The sequence below is a fragment of the Crocuta crocuta genome, unplaced genomic scaffold, assembly GCF_008692635.1.
Source record: "Crocuta crocuta isolate KB4526 unplaced genomic scaffold, BGI_CrCroc_1.0 scaffold274, whole genome shotgun sequence".
In the NCBI taxonomy this organism is placed as follows: domain Eukaryota; kingdom Metazoa; phylum Chordata; class Mammalia; order Carnivora; family Hyaenidae; genus Crocuta; species Crocuta crocuta.
This window is the reverse complement of record NW_027530222.1, coordinates 3,254,186-3,273,717: the sequence shown is the minus strand read 5'-3', so window position 1 is coordinate 3,273,717 and position 19,532 is coordinate 3,254,186. Positions and strand designations below refer to the sequence as shown.

The following is a 19,532-nucleotide window of genomic DNA, read 5'->3' as shown; positions in this document are numbered from 1 at the left end:
CCGGCATCGTCTGTGACTGGTTTGTTTATCTTTTCAGCCTGTGGGTGGGGCTTGCTCTACCTCAGAATCGGGTGGCCTAAGTAAGGAGAGGATATTTAAATGCTATCGTAAAGTCAAGGGTAGAATCCACATCCAGGCATGAAAATAGACCAAGGTCAACAAATTCAGATAGTAAATACATTAGGCTTTGCAGGCCATATGCTCTCTGTTACAACTGCGTGGTTGGGCCATTGTGACAGGATGACAGCCATAGACAGCACATAAACTAAAGACCGTGGTTCTGTTCCAGTAAAACTTTATTTACAGACATTGAAATTTGAACTTCATATAATTTTAAGATGGCTTTTGAGTTTTTCCCCCACCGTTTAAAAATGTTAAAGCTCTTATCAGCTCACAAACCATACAAAACCCAGCAATGGGCTGATTTTGGCCAGCAGACATAGTTTCCCAGCCTGATAGGAGTCTCAAAAGAAATGCCACTGACTAGCAGGAGAAAGTTTAGAAATTCCTTTCCCTGGGACTACAGCCTGTAAGCCTGTAGATAACGAAGTCTTCCTAGATCCCTGGGGAGGAGGGCTGCCTCCCCACAGAATTCTCTTAAAAGTCTGGATGAAGCCTGCTAACCGTGCTTTGGAAAAACACTTGGACTGGATTAAAAGAATTGGTAGAAAGCAGCTGAGTTTCAGTATTTTGATTATTACCTGTATTTTTTCATGCTGTAAATGGTAACCAAGTTTGGCTGAAAGTATATTCATCCGAATGGGCAGGTTAATATTCATGGACACTTTAGCATGTCCTGGGCATTGCACAGAACAGAGAAATGCGGCCCCCAGGTTCTTGGTTCAGGCACCGTCTATCAGGAACTGGATTGGATTCTACTAAACTCTAAACTTGCAAATTCTTTGGGTATTCTCTGGGTACTTCTAGAAGGGGATTGTTGTGGTAGATTCCAAAAGAGGAGAGGAGATGGTATAAGGAAAAAAGAAATTAATATGAATCATTACCTAATTTTCTACATTGACAAAATCTTGACTAAAGGGCAGCCTTCTGCAGTCTGGATCGTTGTCTTGTTTTCTTCATGAGGAGCAACCAAAGCGGGGAGGGGATGGAGAGCCCTCGCTCCAGCCACATCAGACAGATCAGCGCTGGCAGTCAGTGCAATGGCAGAGGTTGATGCCAGAGGGCCCCCATAGTCTATGTTTCAAAAGCATTTTTTCGTCTTTTCAAAGCAGCTTTTGCTGTGGCTGACGGCCCAGAAGAGGATGCTGGTAAGGAGAACAGGTCTGGGGAGACTGCTGGGAGCTCTCCCCTTTGTCATGGCCTGTGCCAAGCCCTGTCTCTGAGCCTGAGAAGTTTGGGTACTCCCTTCCATCTCCCAAAGCCATGGCTGCTCCTCAACTTCCCCCCCCTCATCCCCAAAACAAGAAGTTCCCTAAGATTCTGGCCAAGACGTGCACTTTTGTCTGCCATGTCTTGTAGCGCTCAGCTCCCCTCAGGTGGCGTTTCGGCAGAGTGGTGGAGGCCAGTAGGACAGTTGCCTTGTAAAACAGAAGTGGAAAGTTCAGTTGCACCGGCCAGCCCGGTCTCCTTTCCATCTGACCTCTCCCCTCCTTCCCTTCCGCAGTTGTGGTTCTTGTAGCGCTTACCGTGTCTCCCGGGAAGCCACCGGGAAGCTCCTCGGCTCGTCTGCACTGTAGAAAAGGCTCAGGCCTATGCAGCAGGAAGGTCGGCTTTTCTGGTCTGGCTACGGGCAAGCCTGTGCCGGACGCTTCCTCTCCTGGGGCGTGAGAGGAAGGCTAAAGTAGCTGCCTCGTCAAGCCCCTCCATCAGGCTTGTACGCTGTCAGGTAGGAAACACTGAGTGGCAAAGATACTTAGACCTGCCCTGAGGCCTTCCAGTCTGTATGAGTGTGGTTACTGTCCCACACGTGGAGGGCGTGGAGCCCCGCTCTGAGAACCATCCCTCTGTGAGCCAGGACACGGAGCCCTGCAGGGAGCCTTCCAGGGCCCCTACAGCACTGGCGTGCATAAGGTGAGAGTCACTGGCCCCAAAGTTAGGGGTGTGTATATGCATGTGTGTGTGTGTGTGTATGTGTGCAGATAGGCACAAGGGGTGGGAAGAATGTAGCCGGACAAAACTAGGTGCTTTTCCCTCACCTCCCACTGCTCCCTCACTTGGCTGTAGTCTGCTTTGGGTGGGGGCTAGCTGGAAAGGCCCAGCTCAGTCCCGGGCATCCTTAGAAAGCCCGGTGAGATAACTCACAACCTGCTTTAAAGAGAGGGGTGCTGGGGGCCCCTCATGTATACTCAGTGAGACAAAGAGTTGAATCCTCTGGTACCACAGAATGGCCTGAAGTAGCTATTTAATCTGCTTTTAGCAGAGGTTAAGAAAATCATCTGGGAAATCCTGACAATAGTGGGTAGATTAAAAACTGGGACTCCTATTCCCTGCACACTGGTGACGAGCCAGGCCTTCTGGGTGGATATCTAGCGGGGACGCTGTCTTACTGGGTGTAACTTGGGTCCGCTCTCAGCTTAGCCCAGCGCTGGGGACTGTCTACTTCAAACCACCCTCCAGGGCAGCGCCGGGGGCCCTGTCCTGCCGTATGTGCCCTGTATCTGCTCTGCGCCTGTGCTGGTGGGAACTGCCGAGGTTCTGCCCCCAGCGCCTGATGAGTGTCTCACTGCTGGATCCCAAGATAGGAAGAAACAATTAAGATAAAAAATTGAATACTGGAGCCTCCGCACTGCTGTGGTCCCTGCCTCTCTCTGTGCATCTCTGTGCGCTCCCAGCAGACTGCTGGCAGTTCTCAAATGGAATAGAAAGTATCCTTCCCCTAATTTAACATTTAAATAGAACTGCTGTCATGGGGTGTGTGTGTGTGTGTGTTTTAATTCCAATAAAGTCCTCTGAGGAGGAGGGGACTGTGATCCTACTCCAAGAGCCTATAACAAGGAAAGAGAAAAAAACCAGCGAACAAGCTAGGGGCCATGTGTCGTCTCTGCATCTCCAGAGCCTGGCATGAGGGCCTGAGGCGGGCCTTGCTCAGCCTGGGCTACAGGGGAAACCGGAGAGTCAGGGTTGTGTCCCTTACTATTATTGCTCCTGCCTCCCTGGCTTGTGCTCTCCACTTTTCCCTCAGCAGCGCAGTTAGGTAGGGGAGATTCCGACAGGCCAGCTCCAGGACCTTCAGGCTGGGTGAGGAGACAGCTGCACTGCTTTCCGGATTTACAGCCCCATGTTTGAAACCAGCAGCACCGAGGGCTGGCTTTGCAGGGTCATAACCTTGGTGGCTTTCCTGACAGGAGTGGATGAGAGCTGACCTTGCATCTGGAAGGAGGAAGTGTGTGTGTGTGTGTGTGTGTGCGCGCGCGCGTGCACACTCTGGGTGTGCGCACTCTGGGGATGGCTGACAACACAAGCTGTCGGGGACTTGGGTCCTCTAAGCATCTTATCCATAACTATTTATTGCTTCCCTAAAAGAAGCATCAAACCCAGAGCCAGACTGAGTGAGAGAGTCAAGGACAAGAACATACTATCACCTGTTTACATTTGTTTAATGCTTTGGACTTTTCAATGCCTGTTAACATGCATTCTCTCATCAAACCCTCACAACATCCCTGTGAGGTAGGTCAGGCAGTAAGCAATTTGCCCACAGCCACACCAGTGTTAGGAGCTGAGCAAATGTAGACCGCAGCTCTCCCGGCTCCCAGATCAGTGCACTTCTCACCGCATGATACACAGGCCCTTCCGTCCACCGGATACAGGAGCAGCGGAGCACTAACCGGAAGCCTCCCTGCTCCCTGAGGGATTGCTTCCCCTAAGAAGCAATCTGACCAGAAATGCTGAGATTGGGGCATCAGGACCAGGGGTGTCCTCTGGAAGTTATGACAGGTAACAGAAGGAAGGACAAGAGTACTGGAGGTTCAAGGTCAGCAATCGCCACGGCTGCTCTCAGGGGAGCCTACGCTGTGTTCCCCACGTCTTGATCTTTGTCAGGTGGAAGGGCCGTAGTAATATACTCGGAGGAAGCTCAGAGCCCACTCCCAGAGGAAGGCAGCCTCAAGCCATGGCTAGGAAGTGAGACTCTGACCAGGCCCTCTCCATTCCATTACACTNGAGGAAGTGTGTGTGTGTGTGTGTGTGTGTGTGTGCGCGCGCGCGTGCACACTCTGGGTGTGCGCACTCTGGGGATGGCTGACAACACAAGCTGTCGGGGACTTGGGTCCTCTAAGCATCTTATCCATAACTATTTATTGCTTCCCTAAAAGAAGCATCAAACCCAGAGCCAGACTGAGTGAGAGAGTCAAGGACAAGAACATACTATCACCTGTTTACATTTGTTTAATGCTTTGGACTTTTCAATGCCTGTTAACATGCATTCTCTCATCAAACCCTCACAACATCCCTGTGAGGTAGGTCAGGCAGTAAGCAATTTGCCCACAGCCACACCAGTGTTAGGAGCTGAGCAAATGTAGACCGCAGCTCTCCCGGCTCCCAGATCAGTGCACTTCTCACCGCATGATACACAGGCCCTTCCGTCCACCGGATACAGGAGCAGCGGAGCACTAACCGGAAGCCTCCCTGCTCCCTGAGGGATTGCTTCCCCTAAGAAGCAATCTGACCAGAAATGCTGAGATTGGGGCATCAGGACCAGGGGTGTCCTCTGGAAGTTATGACAGGTAACAGAAGGAAGGACAAGAGTACTGGAGGTTCAAGGTCAGCAATCGCCACGGCTGCTCTCAGGGGAGCCTACGCTATGTTCCCCACGTCTTGATCTTTGTCAGGTGGAAGGGCCGTGGTAATATACTCGGAGGAAGCTCAGGGCCCACTCCCAGAGGAAGGCAGCCTCAAGCCATGGCTAGGAAGTGAGACTCTGACCAGGCCCTCTCCATTCCATTACACTCTAGCTGCCCAGGAGGAGGGGGTGAGGGCTGGCTGGCTCAGCCTGCAAGTGCCTAGGGCCCTGGAGCTGAAAGGCCCCAGCACAGTGCGGCTAATGATTATTATTAACTCTGAACAGGCCTCGGCACAGCAGCCAGCTGGCTCAGGGAGGAGGTCTGGATCTCCCACGGTGAGGTTTGAAAAACAAGACCCAGAGCAGCCATGCCTGGGGGTGGAAGGGTGGAGACCAGGAGAAAGAAGGGACAGGACTCCGGTGTCAGGGACTGGGATGGGCAGTCTGTCCCGTGACATGGTAGGGAGAGGAGAAACAGGCTGGCAAGGATAGCGGCCTACCTCTGATGCAGCTGAACAGCCAAGAAGGTGAGGCTGGAAGAATTCCCCAGACACAGGGCTCCTGCCATTCAACACCAAGCCCAGCCCTGGTGGGGCTCCAGGGGAGTGGTTACAGGATAGATGGGGACTGGGGGTGGGGGGGCTCTGAACCCAGACTGGTAATCCTGTTACCATTTGGATTTGGTTACAAAAGACATCTACATTTCTAATGTCCTCAAGGTTGAGTTTAAAATATCATATTTGGAATCAAGTCTTAGTGAGCCTGATATGCAAATTTGTGCAAATGACATGCTTTTTTTTTTTTTCTTNTTTTTTTTTTTTACAGGCAGTACAGGCTGACTACTAGCAGCTTTTCCTAGCCAGGGAACAAGGGCAAAAGGGCAGCCGTTCGCTGCTTCCCCTAAGAAGCAAGGCCTCATTGCCGAGGGGCCCAGCTAACATCCCAGATGGGGAGACACAGAGAGGTGGGAGGAACAGAGGGTGTAGGGAGGAGGAAAGACACAAGCAGGAGGCATATGTAGCAGGCAGCCACCGAGATCCCAGCTGGAGGAAGAGTGCCCTGGCACTGAGGTCTAATGGTTGTCCAGCTGCTGGCCCAGGATGTGAGGGCAGGTGGTGATGGAGATGCAGAGAAGGGGGGCGGGAAGTCCCCCCACAATCTGGCCAACCGGGAAGAAGGGCTCCTCCTGGTGACCTACTCCCTATACTGCAGTCAGGCTAAGCAGAAGACCACCTGTGCCCTCCTCTCAGCCCTGTGCCCTTGCCCTCCAGGCCTCCTGGTCAGAGAGGTGACAGCTGGGGCCCCTTCCTCCTGCAGAATATAAATGACTTCCCCCTTCCTCCGAGGGCTGGGAATAGACATCAGCTGGCACAGCCCACGCAAACTGCCGGCTGTCAGCCCGCCTGCCTGCCCGCCCACCAGCCCCCGCACCACCTGGGAGGAGGCAACACCTCAGGCAGGCTCAGGCTTTATGGCACTGCCTGCTTGGCTCANGGGTGGTGGGGGGGGGGGGGGGGGAGGAGATGAAGTCCCTAATCCAAGTGACCCTAGGTAAGAATGCCCCAGGAACCATCTCCTCCACATTCAGTCCACATTGGGTAGTTTGAGAGAGAAGAGCAGGCAAGGAGACAGGTACAATCACCCTCTGAGCAACCCCCTTTAGATGCTCTGGGTCTGGAGAGCTCCTGGAGATGCTATGACCCAGTGAGATCCCCTCAGAGGATGCTCGTGCCCTTGCAGTCCCAATTCCTGGGCTGTTAAATCGTACCAACCTCCCTGCTTCCGAGTTGCCCGGCCAGGGAGGTCTTACATCTTAGGAAGACCTGGGATGTCTAAATTATTGCCATCCAGGAACTCCTACCCTTCTCCTGGGACCTGGAGCTCCAGCCCCTATACCCAGGCCTCCCAGAGTGTCCCCTGAGCTGTCTCTGCTTGCCTCAACATCAGCTTTACTGGCTTGGCCGTCTTCAGTCCTGGCCATGATCTTAAGGTCCCATCTCCCCGACCAAGCCAGGTCACAGTTAACCAGCCTGGCATCCAGCCCTCACCCCTGGGAGCGGTCTGAGGAACTACCTTCAGTTTGGAATGAGGGGTCTCTGCAGGGAAGAGGGCCCAGCCCTTTCTTGCCAACTGGCACCAAACTCAGCCCCCTGCTAGACCACAGAGCTGGCAAGAGACCGCAACTGAGAAAAGCTTAGCTGAGAAGGGGAACCAGGGGGACTTCGTTTTCCCCAGATCAGAAAAGCCCTACCCCTCTCCCTTAGCTCTTATTTTGTTCTAAAAGTTTCAGAATACCGCCCCAAAGCTACGTGCTAAGGCGAGATGTGAGCCCTAGGCAGGGCAAACATGAGGTGCTCAGGACTACTTTCCACTGAGAACGCATGTCAGAGGAAGGTACAAACCCACGTCCTGCAGGCCCTCAAGCCTAGATTCGGAGGTGGGCTGGAGGAAGTTCTTAACTGAGCTGAGACGCCCAGCCAGGAGCCACAGGCTTGGTTACGCCAATGCCCTTCTGCTCCTTCAAAAGCTTTAAAGTGACTTTAGTGCCTTTACTGTCTTGGAGTTCAAGAGAGCCTCACACGGGACCCTTCTTTCCACAGTGCCTGACCTTCTGTGCCCTAGTCCAGGGGCCAAATCGGCACAGATTCCTGGAAGGCCACAAGGGCAGACCTGTCCCTTCAGAGGGATAAGAGAATAACAATTGTGTGAATCATATCCTGAGTCTGCTTAGCGGTCCAGCCACCATTCTGAAGCGGGGAGAGTGTTCTGTGGCATCAACCTGCCAGACACTGAATATTAGGAGATTGTTTAGAAACTCACCCATGACACAGATATGGAAACTGAGGTCCTGAGACATGTGACTTGCCTACGGTTGCACATTAGAGCCTACAGGAACCATAACCCATGGGCTGTCTCCACACTGCTTTCTCAAACAGACCCAAAGAGCCATTGTGCTCATTCATAAGTTACCGTAACCCAACTCTCCATCCACACCACACCACACCACACCACCGCCACCCAACACTTCTGTCTCCCATCAAGAGTGGAGGCTTCAGGACCAAGCCCCCACCCCAATCACCTTCCACTTGCACCCAGTATATTTCCCCATTTTGGCCCCGTGGATCGTCATCAGCAATAGCAGTTTGCGTTTCTGCGGCCCCTGGCCCAGCTAAGAAGCACAAGAAGTGGATCCCTTGAAGGTCACCAGAGGAAACATTTAAGTCCCAGGTAAGTGTCTCACCTACATTCAGAGTTCAGAGGAACTTACATTTCCATTTTCTTCTTTGGCAAGTAGGAGCTGGAGATTTGGTGCATGATCACCAGGGCCGGATAGAGGGGCAGTGCCAGGCACAGGTACCAGGCTGTACCTTTGATCTGGGCCTGGAACCACACTGAGTACATGCCTAGGAACACCGTTCCTGTAGCCATCAGGTAGACCACCAGTCCACAAGTCAAATGGTAGAGCTTGAGGCGAGCCACCCTTGAGACCCTGGCTGCTCGAGGACAGAGGAGGCAGAGCCCACACAGTGCCTGACCACTAGTGGCCAGCAGTGTCAGAGCCCCTACCCAGCTATGCCAGGACACCAGGTGGGGCAGCTCACTGCGGGTCCTGCTGGAGATGATGAAGCCCAGGCCCAGGGCTGCACAGAGGATGGCAAGGCTCTGTCCTGCCCAGTGAAGTCGTATCCGGGCCTTTCGGGAGCAGAAGAAGAACGGGGAGTGCTCAGGCGAGAAGAGCAGGATGGCCTCTGCCATACAGAGGCAGAACTGTGAACACAGGAGAGGGCCGGTGAGCCTCAGGCCAGCTTGGAGGCCTAAGAAAAAGGGGGTGCTCTCATACATCCAAACAGGGAGGACAAAGATGGGGGCTAAAGAACTCCCACCGGGACCTCCTGCATCACAGGCCAGCATTTCTGGGCACAATAGGGAATCAACACTTGAGGGGAAGTCTTATCACTCAGGCTGATATCCACGCCCCACCTCTTCCTCCTCCACAGGCAATGATTCCCACTTCTTGACCAATGTTAAGCAAATCTTTAGCAAATGTTAAACTTCTTCCCGGGAGTGCCTGGGTGGCTCAGTTAAGCGTCCGACTTCGGCTCAGCTCATGATCTTGTTCGAGTCCGGCATCTGGCTCTGTGCTGACAGCTCAGAGGCTGGAGCCTGCTTCCCATTCTCTGTCTCCCTCTCCCTCTGCCCCTACCCCGCTCGTGGTGTCTCTCTCAAAAATAAACATTAAAAAAAAAATTCTTTCTGAATGTTGAAGGGGCAGGGGAGTGGCGGGTGTGTGTGTGTGTGTGTGTGTGTGTGACTGGACAACACCCCTTCTACTTCCTCTTTTCAGACCCTAGGGGAGAAAGCATACTCTCCCAACCCCCTTAAACCACTTGGCACTAACTACAGCCCAGCCCTCTATGTCTCCCAATCAGAGGTTGCAGGGAAAGATGGAGCCCTCCCTCTTGCCCCCCACCTCTCTGAGCCTCAGAAAAGCTGCGCCTTCGGAAGGCTGGATGCTTCCCTAGGGGCATATTAGAACGAATCAGCTGCAGAAAAGAAGCCCAAACTCACCGCCAAGGCCATGAATACAGGGTGCCAGGAGAAAAGACCTAAGAATCAAAGAGAACAGACTGACGGTTGGGCACCATTGTTTCTGCCCCTGTGGCTGGCTGGAGCCCAAATAATCCGGCTACAGGGGAAAGGTCACTGTGCTATCCCCAGCTCCAATCAGGAACTCCGTGCAAAGTGGAGCAGCCAAGGGGCCTTACGTTGACCAGCCAAGGGGACAAGTATACACCAATTTGGCCTGGGTTCCCCATTCGGCACCTCGCAGCTGTCAGCCCAGTCCTAGAACGGACCTTGGCTTTCTTTGCTAGTATTCTCTATGAGGGTCTCTGCTTCGGATGAACTGAGTTCAGTTCAGTGTCTGCCTCTCCACCCCAGCACCCAGGGCCGNCGCCCGCCCCCCCCCACCCCCCGACCGCGGGGGTCCCCACGCCAGGTCTCGGAGTGCTCCAGGCGCAGCTCCTCCAGCATCCCGGCTCCGCCCCCTTTCCTGGCCCCGCCTCGCCTCGCACACTCACTGGTTCCCGGCCGGGACAGCACAGTCAGAAAGATGGTGAAGCCCAAAGCTACCAGGTGCGCCAAGATCCCACTGCCTCTCCGCAGCCAGCGGGTCAGTCTCGGCTCCCTCGCTGGAGCGGGAACCAGACCTACCTCCAGTGGCTGCATGGCCCGGGCCGCGCACACTCACAGCTGCTAGANCTCGCCCACAGCGCCCTCTGTGGGCTGGGGGGAAAGCGCGTCGGCCCCCTAGAGAGTCCCGGGGGCACAAGGGGACCCGACAGCCGGCTGCCAGCCTGGTTTCTTCGGTCAACTTCATTTGCACTTTTCTGTCCACAAGGACTTGCGCCTCAAGTAGCCTGTGGAAATTACACTTATGGCAAGTGATTCCGCCCAAACTCCAATCATAAACTTCGGACACTGAACCAAGAGTGTGAAACCAGTGGTTTGAACAGTCTTCTAGAAACCTGGATTTCTCCGCCTGCCTACACTCTCCTGCCAGCCCTTCTGTCTTGCTAAGGGAATAAGGGAGTCTTTTCTGCCTAAAAGCAAGGAGACGGAAAGGACAAGGCCAAAAAATAGTGCCCTGTGCCTGGTGAGTTCAGGTTTGGGGACCAAAGGAGGGACACGCTCTAGTCTCCAGTGAGCTTAAGGGAAGAACTAGGGCACTCCCAGCCCTTCCCACCTCCACACCGCCTGCTTAGGCCCAGGGAGCCAGGTGATCCTGAGGGACCAGGTCCTCCCACATTCCTGCTGCCTCCCACACCAGAAGCTCTGTTAAGTGATCATACCTTTCCCTTTCCTGCCTCCAAAAAGGTGTGGTTCACCTTAAGGAAGCCTACCTGGGAGAGACCTTACCCCTTCCAGAAGGGCAAACCCACAGGCCATGGGCAGAGAGACCAAAACAGGCTGTCCCACAGAAATCACAGGCATCCTTAGAGCAGTTACCAACTCAGTTCGAGCTCCCCAAGTGGTTGGGAAAATAAGGCTGCGAAGTGAGAGGCGGGAAGGGCAGGAACAACTGAAGAGACTGAGGCAATAATTCAGAGCCAGGATGGAGGCTCAGGGTTGCTGGAAGACTGGAAAGGGGCCCTGGCTGACTCCCACAGACCCTCAGGGCAAAGACCTGTGAGTAGAGCCAGAGGTATGGCTCCCCACCCTGTCAGGTTTCCCTTCCCTGTGGGACTCGAGTCATCTCTGGGACAAAGACTGGCTAGGCTTGCTCACTCAAGGGCCATATGCCTCATCATCTTCTCTGGTGAGAGGACTGCCCCCGTGACACAGACCCCAGCCGTTTCCACACTGTTGAGAAGGACAAAAATATAAGAGCGTAAGAGACTTCTGCAGGCAAGAGATGGGAGCTGGAGTCTGGCTGCCTATCATCTCCGCCTCCCGGGGTGCGGATGGGGACAGCAAGGACGCTCATTTTATTACATCTTTTTCCTTCCTCTCCTATGCTTCTGTTTTTACATTTTCTTAACAGCAACAGAACAGGGAGACAGTCTTGAGGTATTTTAAAGAGGTTTTTTTTCTTAAAAAAAATAATATAAAGTTATAAAAAGCGGCAGCAGCCTGGGGCCCGGATCTGGAGGGGAGGAGGTGCTGGCGGCTCCATCGCAGCGGGCAGGCACTTTCTCGTTAATGGGCTTTAGACTGCAGAAGACAAGAGACAAGAGACACGGTCAGGCTGGGGGGTTGGAGGGGGGGGGGCTGGCTAGCAGGCCTCCAACCCACTGAACTATGTGTACCATTAGAGCTAAAGCTTGTTTTCCACCTGCTGGGATGGCAAGGGAGGCTGGGTGAGTGGGAAGATGAAGGCCAGCCCAGCAGGGACAGCCTGAGAACACCCATGCACACATGCACACACACGTGGGGCACGGCCCAACACCCGCTCCCGTGGGCACCGGAGGATTTGGTGTGCACCTGACCGCGCCTGAACCGGAAGGGCGTCACCTTTCCCCTGCCAGGAAGTCCCTCCTGGCTGAGACCGGGTAGCTAGCCCACAATAGACTACTCCAGGGCTGCATCAGCAGAGGCACATAAGCCTAGCTGCTGGCTTTATCAGAAACCCTGGGAAACTCACCCGGCCCCTGAAAACCTGGAAGTGGGCACATGCACAAGGTGGGCACGTGTGCATGTGTGGACCTTGGGGGGGTCCCTGCCCTTGGATGCCCCGATGCCCAGAGGCACAACCAATGAACTGGACCAGCCCACCCACCCTGCTGCCCCGCGTGTGGGGCCACCACTCAGCAACCCAGGCTCAACCCCACTGCCCAAACCTTTCCCATCAGAGTTCATGGAGTCCAAGTGCCTTTCCTCCAGGGGACAGGGGTAGCCCTAGTTCCTGGTGCGAGGGCCACAGCCAATTCAGAAAGTGGCCCTTTGATGAAAACAGAAGCGGCTGTGGGGGCAGGGGAGAGGCAGCATCTCCTTAGCTCAAGGGAGAGGGCTGGAGATGGAGGAAGACCCATCAAACAAAAGCTGGGTTACCTTTTGAAGAGCTGACCTACCTCTCCCTAGAGAAGGTGGCCCAGGAACTCTCTCAAATTCCTCTTTCATCCCTTCCCTACACATTTACTTAGCACCTTCTCTGTGTCAGGTTCCCACTGTGTATTCTACCCTGGTCCATCCTGACTTTTCCCTGCCCGTGCTCTTCAGGGAGCTGGGCTGGTACCTTCAGTGTAGAACACTTCTCCTCAAAGGCCATGGCTGGACCCGGCTTCTTGCGGCGCACAGAACAGGCCGCATCAGGAGGGGCACCAGCCTGGCAGTGCTTGGCCTTCACTGGCCGGCAGTAAGTGGCCAGGTTTTTCCGCTTCTTGGCTACCTCCTCCTCAGAGAGGCAGTTGGTGGGCAAGGCCTTGGCTGGGTGTCCAGCCGTGCCCCGGTTGTCCAGCTGAGAAGCCTTGACTGGTGTAGGGGGCTGATGAGGGGAGCCCCGGCAGTCCAGGGGCCCTGCCCGCTTCACTCTCGGCCCCACTGTCCCATTAAGCCCCATGCCCAGGGCTGTTTTCGTCTTGGCCGAGAGGCCCCGGCAGCCAGAGGGTTTGCCTTTTCCAGGGGGGTCCAGGATGCAGGTCCGTTTGAAAGTAGTGGGGCCTGAGGATAACTTTCGCTTCCGAGAAGGGGCCTCCACCTCAGCCCCGTCCTTGCCTTTGGACGACTTGCTGGCCTTCGAAGGCGGGAGTTTGCTGAAGGATGGGGACGGCGTGTTGGCGGGCAGTGGTGAGGTGATGGCCTGGCTGCCGCCTATGCACTCCGCCTGGCTGCAGGCAGCTGCCACGCTGGGGGAGCCTGCAGGGTAGCTGGGGACCAGGCTGTCCTTGGCGGGGGGCGTGGAGGCTGGGCAGGCGGGTCTGAGGGGTGGGCCAGGGAGGCGGGGGCAGCTGCCCGTAGAGGACGGGCTCAGGGGAGCAGAGAGTGGGGAGCTGACAAGGTGGGGTGGAGGCTCAGCCGCCGGTGGGATCTTCCTGCAGCAGAAAGAGAGCTCACTGTGATGCCCAGCAAACAAGAGGCCGTCCCTACCAACACGCACCAGTCTCTGTGCCCCACCTAGAAATGGCCCACAGAGCCCCGGCCTTGCTGCCATCTGCTGGGAGACACTGGAACTGAGGGTTAGGAAGAAAGCACAGGGAAGGGCAGGAAAGAACTAGTGTACAGGCCCATTAAGAACCTCATTTCAAATTTCAGTTTGGACATCTCCTATCCTTAGTCACCCAAGAGGTACTGGAAGTGATGGCTGAGAGATTCGCTCCCAGACCACCCACCCATGCCCTGTCTTAGCCCGGCTTCAGGCTGCCGAGTTTCCCCACCTCCTGTTCATTCCATCTGGGTCTTCCTGACAAACGGCCAAACCACATCCATAGGTATGTGAGAAGAGTCAGGGCTTCTGGAGCCCATGTATGTCTGGGGCTTGAGGTTAGGGAGGGAAGTTCTGGGCCAAAGAGACTCACTTCCACATGTGTGAGCTGAGGTGCCGTTCCAGCATGGAGCTCAGTGCTGAGCAGAACCGGTCCAGCCGGCGGCTAAACACGTAACATCCTGGACTCACCAGCCGACTCCCAAAGGTGCAGAACTAGAGGCAGAAGGAAGTGAAGGGGTTAGCTTCCCATGGTTAGCAGGGCCTGGGATGCAGGGAGGGCTCCTGTACAAGGGATCTGACCTCCTCCCCACGCTGTGGGCCAGGAGGGCTGGGCCACCCCCCCGCCCCAGGTCCCTGGCCCCAGGTCCTTACCGCCTGTGGCCGCGGGGGCCGGGTTGCATAATGGCAGTCAGGGGGGAGGTGGAGGTCGTCAGATGTCCCCTCCTCCTCACTCTCCTCGCTGGAGGCCTGGGCCCCACCCCGGGGCAGGGGAAAGGGGAACAGGCCTGGGTCCCCATCACCACCACAGGGGCCTTCATCATCCAACTCACTCTCAGAAGAGGCCCGGGACCTAGAAGGGCCAAAGGGGATGTGAGGGCCATGAGACGGAGACGGGAGTGGGTCAGGGTGGGGTGTCCCTGAACCGGCCAAGCTCAAAAAGCCAGGGCGGACACCCTGCTGGGCAGTCAGACAAAGAGGAAGGAGGACAGGAAGGGAGCTCACAGAGTAAGAGCTGGAAAGTTCAGGGGCCACAGCTCCCGGGGGATCCTCTCCCCAGCCCCTTCACTTCCCAGGCCCTGCCTCCTGGAGGTGGGGGGCGGGGGAAATCTGCTCCAGATTCGCCTCCTCCAGAAAATCTTCTGAGCTTAACTGCACCCAGCTCTGGTCAGCCCAGTCAATCCTCTCAACCCCCTTCTCGCATCACATATTCCTGTGAGCCTGTCTGCGAGCTGAGCCTGCTTCGCGTCTGCCCCTTGTGTTACAGGCAGAGATGCGTGTGTGTCTCCTTCGGCAAGGCAGGCTCTCCCCGGGCTCCAGCGCAGCCTCTGCACACGAAGGGGCCAGTGAATGAATACACAGTAGGACTGCCTCACCCAGGACCCTGACCCTTTCGGCTCCCCAGTTACAAGTTCTGGCCTGTTAGAAGCAGCTGGGAAAGTGTTTTGATCCCAGGCACTGGGACCGGCACGCTACAGAGAGGCTGAGGTGCTACAGTCTGCTGGGTTAGAAGCCAGGAGCCCCCTACTTCCACACCACTGCCAGGGGCCCCAGGTATCCCCCCAACTCAGGGTGGAGTGCGACTCCCTGGGGCAATCTCCCGGGGTCCCTGATGGCTTCGGACCAAGTGTCCCCAGATGGGGGCCTGGATCCTAGACTCACCTGGGCAGCGCACAGTATGGGTAGGTCTGCTTGGCGCGAGCAGAGAAGGTGCTGCCGGGGGTGGCCGCGGCCGCAACAGGGACTGAGGAGGGAGGCTCCTGGGAAGGGCGCTCGAGAGTGGGCTCCTTGCGCCCTGGGCTCTTCTCCTTGGGAGACTCCCCTTTGCGAGAGCTGGCCTTCAGTTCTGCCACTAGCACATCAAAGTCCTTGGCTCGGCCCTGGACCTCCCGGCGCTGGTGCACCGAGTGGATCTAGAATAGAGCAGGGTGAAGGGCAGAGAGGGGCTGTGAGCTGAGCAGGGGTAAGGGGCAGCAGGATGCTCTAGCCTGGGCAAGTGGAGAGAGAGGGTTTGGGGTATGGTTGTGGGTATCTTTGTGGGTCTTTGTTTCACTCCCCCAAAGGTCCAGAACCTTCCTTTGGAGTGGGGCAATCTGTGAGCCACCCCTATCTACTGTTCTCACAGTGGGCCCGCTGGGGGCAGCCTCCCCTTCCCCTGCGTCACTGGGGTTTTACCCCCACCCCTGAGCTGGGTCTTGGCTAACGCTACGGTTTCTCTCCCTGCCCAGGACCTGAATCTGTGCTGTCCTCCCTCACGGGCGCAGTGGGACTGTCATTACCTTGCAGGTCAGCAGGCGCGTACAGATCTTTTTGGTCTCTGGGTTTATTACCCCACACTGCCTGTTGAGGTCGCACTCCTTCCCTGTGAGGAAAACAGTTCCTGTGAACCCCAAGGCCACTTCCCAAGGAAACGCCTGGGGAGAGCTGGGCCTGAGACACAAGAGCCTCTGGCCTTCAAGTCCGGGGCTGCAGCCTCCCAGAGAAAACTCCTCCCGGTGCCAGTAGCTCTGTGCTAGGCAAAAGAACTAGCCCCATCCCCATTCCCAGCCCAGGCACTCCCTTTAACAATGCCAAGTCCAAAACAGGGCAACACATATCAAGAAACAAAAGCAGCCACAGGTATGTGGGATGCCAGAGAAACCAGCGATGGGAGGGGTCTGGCACCCCGGATGTAGGTGAGAAAAGAGCTAAAGGTCAACAGCCCAGGGTGAGGAAGAATACCTTCACCTGCTTGGGCATAAGCTCCTTTAGCTTCGATCAGGAGACCTGGGCTGGAGAGAAGCTTCCTAGAAAGCAAGGAGTTCAAGCGTGTGTCCACATCAAGGGGTGTCCCAGGGGCTCCTGTACCCTGGCAACCAGTGGTGGCCAGGCCCACTGGTTCCTGACCCCTTTCCATCAGGTCCAAGGACAAAGCAGTCCAAAAGGGTCCCCACACTACCTTCCTGACCCCGGAGACCATGACTACTCACGGGCCATCTTCCGGTGGGTTTTGGGGGGCAGCCTGGCCCCACTAGGCTCCTTTTCAGGGGGGCTGCCTTCAGCCCGGTGACTGGGGCCCTCGCTGGGGGTCATCTCGATGCTCTCTCTCCCAGGAGGCTCTTTAGAAGGGGGTGCCATGGGGGTTTTTCCAGGGGAGTCCTTGGTGAGGCCACCAGGCTGGCTGAGGAAAGCAGAGGGCGGGGCCACTCTGATTCCATGTCCATCGGGCTTCGGGAGACTGGACATCTTCTCCAGATTCACCACAGGCACGAAAAGGCTACACATGGAGAGAGGGTGTGGGCTGGGGGGCCAGGGGGCTGGGCCTGGGCCCTGGACTCTAGCCCAGAGCCATCTCCTTCCCAGCCCTGGAATTTGGGAATTTGGGTGGGCTCCAGCAGGGGTGCAGAACACGGGAAAAGGGGATTCCATATTGCTTGGAGCACATGGAAGGGAGCTGCAGGGAGAGCTGGCTGCCTCCTGCTGTGAGCAGTGCCCATGGCCCCAGAGCTGCCTCTGTTTGTGTTAACCCCTCCCTGGGCTAGGGTCAGGGTCAAGGCCGGTCTCAGGGAGTCTCCAGCCTCTCCTTACCAGAGGTTGTCCTTCTGTGTCTTGTCAGGAGGCTGGTGGCCACGGCTCCGGGACCCCTGGCCCTTCTCCCTGGAGGTTTTGGTGGAACCTGGGGCCCTACAAGCCGGGCCCTGCCCATTCACTACATGGCATTTCTGAGAGCTGGCAGGGGCTGGAGGTGGGGGTGGGGCCCGGGCGTAAAGCTTGCTCAGGGGCCCATGTCTTCTTTCTGCCACCAGGAGGTGAAGAGAGTAATTGAGGTGAGTGGTATAAACTGCTTCCTTCTCCAACCTCCTAGCCCTGCTCACAGACTCACATACAAACTCTGGGATTTCCCAAGCCTAGATTTTAAATTTGCCATCTCCCCACCTGAATCTGAGTCTTCGAGACTCAAAATTCTAGGACCCAGCTTTTTGAACCTTTTAGCTTTTCCCCTAATTCCGCTAGATGCTAGAATTTTGCTCAAACAATCACCCTAACCCGCCACATGCCTCTGAAGCCGCCCCCAGGGCCTTCTGATCTCCAAGGCCTTCCTCCATTATCCAAGTGACCTCCCAACTGACCCTGACCTCAGAGTTCCGTGTTCCACCTTCCCCTGTCCCCTCTATCTCCTCCCTAGGGCTCCCCTCACCGCAGTGCTTCTGGAAAGCTTGAGGCTTCACCACTTGGCTGCAGTGGTTACACACAACCAAATAGAAGTCGTCATGGGCAGGGCAGTGCCCGAAGATGGACATGTCTGCAATGACAGAAGCCCTTATCACTGGGGCTGGGGATCCCAGGGTTTCCCTGTAAGNACTTACCAAGCCCCCCACTCCCATCTGTCCCAGGCCCCAGCCCTAATGTGTGTCAATTCCCACCTTCTTTAATGAGGGTCATGGCATCCAACTTCTTTGTGTTTTTGTTACTCTCCTCCAACTCAGACCCTGGAGGAGAAACACAGCTCAGAAGGACCACCCCTACCCCAGAAGCCCCATCTCCTACCCAACCAGCACTGACAGCCAAACAATAGGAAGCCCACCCTCCCTAACAAACTCTTGGTACTCAGGACCACTTGGAGAACGTTTCAGTGGGTCATTCTCAAGCACCCATTCTTCCTTTAACTGCTACCTCTGGAATGAGCTGATTCCATTAGGAGGGATCCTGCCACCTTGCCTATGGAAAGGACCTTCACTCCTACCTTCACTCCAAGGTGCAATTCAGGGTTCCAATCGGACTAGTTGAGTGACTGTGGGTAAATATGATCCCCTTCTGGGCCTGTTTCCCCATTTAATGGGAAACAGTCCTTAACATTTTACTATAGATCTCCAAGTCCTTTCTTGAGATTTCTCAGATGGGTCCTTTCTGCTACTCTGTGCCTTACCAGACGGATACTCTCCCAGGACCCCAACCCTGTGAATGCAGTTTTGTTCCACTTGGGTTACCACGGCACTGACAAAGTTGCACCCAGCTTCTCAGGTCCAGCATGGACAGGATGGTCACAGAGCACAGAAACTGCTGTATCGAGGGTCCTATGGCATCTTCAAAGTCCCCTTGGTCAGCTATGCAAGCCACTCCCCTCTTTAGGAGAGCTTTGGGCAAGGGTTGCCCTTGTACCTCAGTTTCTGGGTTGATGACAAAAACATCTTAGCTGTGCAAAGCAGCTCTTTCCCCCATCCCCCTACCTTACTCCTCTTCCCTCCCCTCCTCTACGCCCCCTCCCTGTCCCTTGGAAAAAAAATCAATTCTGAGTCACCAAACCCATCTGATTCCATTTCCGGTTCTCAAAGCACCCAGACCCTGACAATGGCCCCATCCTTGCCCACCCAGCATGGGGCAGTCCTGGGGTGGCCTGGGTTTCCACTTAGATGTGCTTCTAACGCCTACTAATAGGTTTGCCCCTTTCTAGGATGAGAAGATCACTGACAGTCTTACATAATCTCCAGATATGAGGGGTAGTGGGTTAGGCATGCCAGAGACAAGGGGCAGCTCCCACTCTTAAGTCCGTTTAAATGCAGTGATGGGCAGAACGGAGCTGGGAGCTGGATGTCTCAGAGGAGAACAAGTGTCATCAGAGACCGCTCCATGTGGTCTCCTCCTCCACCTCTTCTCACTTGCAAACTTCTTCAGGGCTGTGATGCCTGCTGTCACCCCAAAGGCCACGAGGCCAGGTGCCCCCTGGGGCCCAGGAGACAAAGATCAGCAGAAGGGGCTGTCAGCCCGCTTACTAAAGGCACTCAGGGGCCTAGAGGAGGTGGGGGGTCAGGGGAGAGAGCCAAGAGGGAGGGCAAGAGGCCCGGGAAAGGACTGAGGGTCGGAGGCATAGAGGGATGGATGGACGAAAGGAGGGAGGAAGGGAGGATGGATTGATGGATGGACCGACGAACTAATGCGGAGGGGGCGGCGGGGTGGGGGGTCCAGTAACACCGCAACCGGCAGGCAAACGCCGAGGAGGAGCAGGAGGTGTGGGGCAGAAGGCGAAGGAACAAGGGGGATTGGGAGGGGGGCACAGAAGTGGGGTGCGTGGGAAACACGTGGAGAGGACTGTTGCGGACGGGGAAAGCCCTAGGCAGGTGCAGGAGGGGCGGAAGCTAGAGGACAGCAGGCGAAGAGAAAGATAAAAGCAAGCAG

General features: G+C 55.7%; 2 protein-coding genes across 4 annotated transcripts; both read right to left on the bottom strand.

Annotated features, from left to right (window-relative positions):
* Positions 1-7,932: 7,932 nt before the first annotated feature.
* On the bottom strand, positions 7,933-9,998 carry CYB561D1 (cytochrome b561 family member D1). 2 transcript variants are annotated; one of them, XM_077765589.1, is made up of 3 exons: positions 9,953-9,998; positions 9,308-9,345; positions 7,933-8,506 (listed from the first exon to the last, which is right to left on the bottom strand). In XM_077765589.1, exons 2-3 carry the CDS (start codon positions 9,317-9,319, stop codon positions 8,003-8,005), a joined length of 516 nt encoding a protein of 171 aa, XP_077621715.1. In that variant the 5' UTR covers positions 9,320-9,345; positions 9,953-9,998; the 3' UTR covers positions 7,933-8,002. The 2 variants fall into 2 exon arrangements, with proteins under 2 accessions (XP_077621715.1, XP_077621714.1); XM_077765588.1 differs by having other exon boundaries at positions 9,820-9,987.
* Positions 9,999-11,303: 1,305 nt separating this feature from the next.
* On the bottom strand, positions 11,304-17,887 carry ATXN7L2 (ataxin 7 like 2). Of its 2 annotated transcripts, XM_077765585.1 has the most exons (10): positions 17,783-17,874; positions 17,557-17,661; positions 16,947-17,154; positions 16,349-16,635; positions 15,659-15,741; positions 15,042-15,292; positions 14,034-14,232; positions 13,753-13,874; positions 12,474-13,269; positions 11,304-11,452 (listed from the first exon to the last, which is right to left on the bottom strand). In XM_077765585.1, exons 1-10 carry the CDS (start codon positions 17,799-17,801, stop codon positions 11,438-11,440), a joined length of 2,085 nt encoding a protein of 694 aa, XP_077621711.1. In that variant the 5' UTR covers positions 17,802-17,874; the 3' UTR covers positions 11,304-11,437. The 2 variants fall into 2 exon arrangements, with proteins under 2 accessions (XP_077621711.1, XP_077621712.1); XM_077765586.1 differs by lacking the exon at positions 11,304-11,452 and having other exon boundaries at positions 12,378-13,269; positions 17,783-17,887.
* Between the last annotated feature and the right edge of the window lie 1,645 nt (positions 17,888-19,532).